The following is a 2,135-nucleotide window of genomic DNA, read 5'->3' as shown; positions in this document are numbered from 1 at the left end:
CTTGGCTTGAAGCTGCACATTGTTCGAAGAGGGCGTGCGAGATGGGCAGAATGTCAACCTGCTTGGTTTGAGGGTTGGACTTTGCGATGAGGCCGATACGCCAACTCGGGGTCACCGAGTACCAGACCATCTCCCCTGTGCGGAAGAAGAGGGAGGACATGTTTTGGTTGAAGGGAACCAGCGTGTTGACCGTGGGTACGATCGGAACTGGCACCGGTGACTCCGTCTTGAGGGATACGGTCGGCGGAGGTTGAGGCACCGGGGCTGGCGCCGGTGCTGGTGCCTGCACAGGTGCCGGAACATGTGCCGGGACATGGACCGGCACCGGCACAGGGGTTTGAATGGGCGTCAATGACTGTGCAGATGTGGCCACGGGGGACGGCTGGACCGGTCGCAAAGGTGGTGTGGCCGTCGGCGTGGGTGTTGCGCTCGGGGCCTTGACGTTGGCGATACTCTTCTGGACTGCTTCGCCAGCCAAAGGTGCTGATACTGGTGCCGGCGGCGGTATTGTGCTGGCCACCGCCGCAGCAGGCTCCTGGACACTGAGCTCGTCACCCATGTTGGCGACCCTCGGTGCGATGCAGTGCACGCAGCAACAGTCGTTATGGTCCTTGGAGCCGGAGAGGAGCCACAGCAGATGCACGCCAAACTCCTGGGGGCTCTTGAAAAGCTTGGACTTGATAGGGTAGCCGGACACCCAGAGGTGCTTGGACTTTTCGTAGAGCCAGTATCCTCGGGGGAAGTGAATGTACCAAGGTAGACCCTCTGTTCAGTTCTTGTCAGTTGGCCGTGAGAGGGGTCATCAACACAACGAGGACCAAGCCCAGCCTCGGCGTGACGTACCTTGGGGGCTGAGTGATAGCTCTTGCTTGAGGAGCAAGCCCAACTTGACCCGCCACTCGACAAATCTCGGGTCATCCTCTTCCAGTCTGGCCATTTGCGGTTTCGTCCTGGGAGTCTTGTCTGCGATGGCCGCGCCGGGCTTCTTCGCCGTCTTTGCTGCATCTACCGGCCAGTAGCCCGGGCCTGTGTCCTGGCCATCGCTGTGGGCGATTCTGATGACGTGGAATTCCTGCAAGTCAGACATGGTTTGTGTCTTTCAACAGCCTGATGGGTGGTCCGACACGGGTTGTGCGCCTCAGTTCAGTGGTCGATTTGGCTTCGAGGCGCGGGGAAGCCAGCCGCCTTCTCCAAGGGGAGACCCCTTAGTCCTACGAACGCCCTGGCGAAGTCGGCAGAGATGAAGATGAGACGCCTGTTCGATCTCAAATGAGGAGGAAGCCCTTTGATGGCGACAACCCTCTAGTCGAGGTTGCACTTGCCTCGCTCGAAGCTTTCGTCAGTGCTGTCAATGAGATTCGGTGTGAGAACGGGTCGAGATGGCAAGTACGTCGTGGCCGCTGCGAAAGACTTCACCGCGTCAAAACCAGGTCTCGGGACCTTGAGAACCTGTCAAATACGCCTGTGGTCTCGCTGTTCGGCTGACAAGAAATGCAGGGAGAGGGAGTGAGCTGGGCCTTGTCGGGATGTGAGGATTCAAAGCTCTAAAGCCAGCTCGTGCCATTGGATGGACGTCAGGCCTGCATGGGATGCGAGAGCTCCTTCTTCGCTAATGGTGATTAGTCAGCACCCAGCTCCATACCTAGCTACCTAGGTACCTTGGTTAAGGGTTTAACAGGGTAGGCCGCACTACAAACCCGTCAGATACAGCACCATCCAGATAGATCCCTAACTTTGGAACGTTATTCACAGTTTATGTCTCAACCGGATGCTCTGAGATTCTTCCTGCTAATTAATCGGCAACACATTCAACCACATTCTTACTTTGATCAGCTTTGAGCGAGTACCAAGTATAGTATATCGGTTCAAAGGGAGCTCACGTTTTGGGAGTGTGGCTTTCTTGTGTCACCCCCTTGCTAGGCATTTACCGGGTATTGTAGGTAAGGTGCCATGGCCAACCTTGCGCTGCTGGTGCTAACCTGACTACTCACGAGGGGTGGGAGCCATGCTGTTGAGCCGCACCCTGTATGAAATGGTCCAACTTACTAGGTAGTCCAGGTAGGGAGTTGTCACTCATCGAGCTACAGAAACGTGCAGCTTGGCGATCCACATCATCTTCCAGATTATCGTCCAGA

General features: G+C 56.5%; 2 protein-coding genes across 2 annotated transcripts in view; both read right to left on the bottom strand.

Annotated features, from left to right (window-relative positions):
• Positions 1-1,087, bottom strand: part of VDBG_01629 (conserved hypothetical protein) — a gene marked incomplete at both ends in the record, with an annotated part of 2,035 nt that extends 948 nt beyond the window's left edge. The window contains 2 exons of the mRNA XM_003007395.1: positions 81-765; positions 844-1,087. Coding sequence (XP_003007441.1) covers positions 81-765; positions 844-1,087 — 929 coding nt within the window. The remainder of the gene's footprint in view (positions 1-80; positions 766-843) is intronic.
• A 900-nt stretch (positions 1,088-1,987) lies between these two features.
• Positions 1,988-2,135, bottom strand: part of VDBG_01628 (conserved hypothetical protein) — a gene marked incomplete at both ends in the record, with an annotated part of 1,548 nt that continues 1,400 nt past the window's right edge. The window contains one exon of the mRNA XM_003007394.1: positions 1,988-2,023. Within this exon, the coding sequence (XP_003007440.1) occupies positions 1,988-2,023 (36 nt within the window). The remainder of the gene's footprint in view (positions 2,024-2,135) is intronic.

The sequence above is a fragment of the Verticillium alfalfae genome, genomic scaffold (genome assembly GCF_000150825.1).
Source record: "Verticillium alfalfae VaMs.102 supercont1.2 genomic scaffold, whole genome shotgun sequence".
In the NCBI taxonomy this organism is placed as follows: domain Eukaryota; kingdom Fungi; phylum Ascomycota; class Sordariomycetes; order Glomerellales; family Plectosphaerellaceae; genus Verticillium; species Verticillium alfalfae.
Note: the sequence above shows the minus strand (reverse complement) of the source record. Positions and strands in the feature narration are given on the sequence as shown.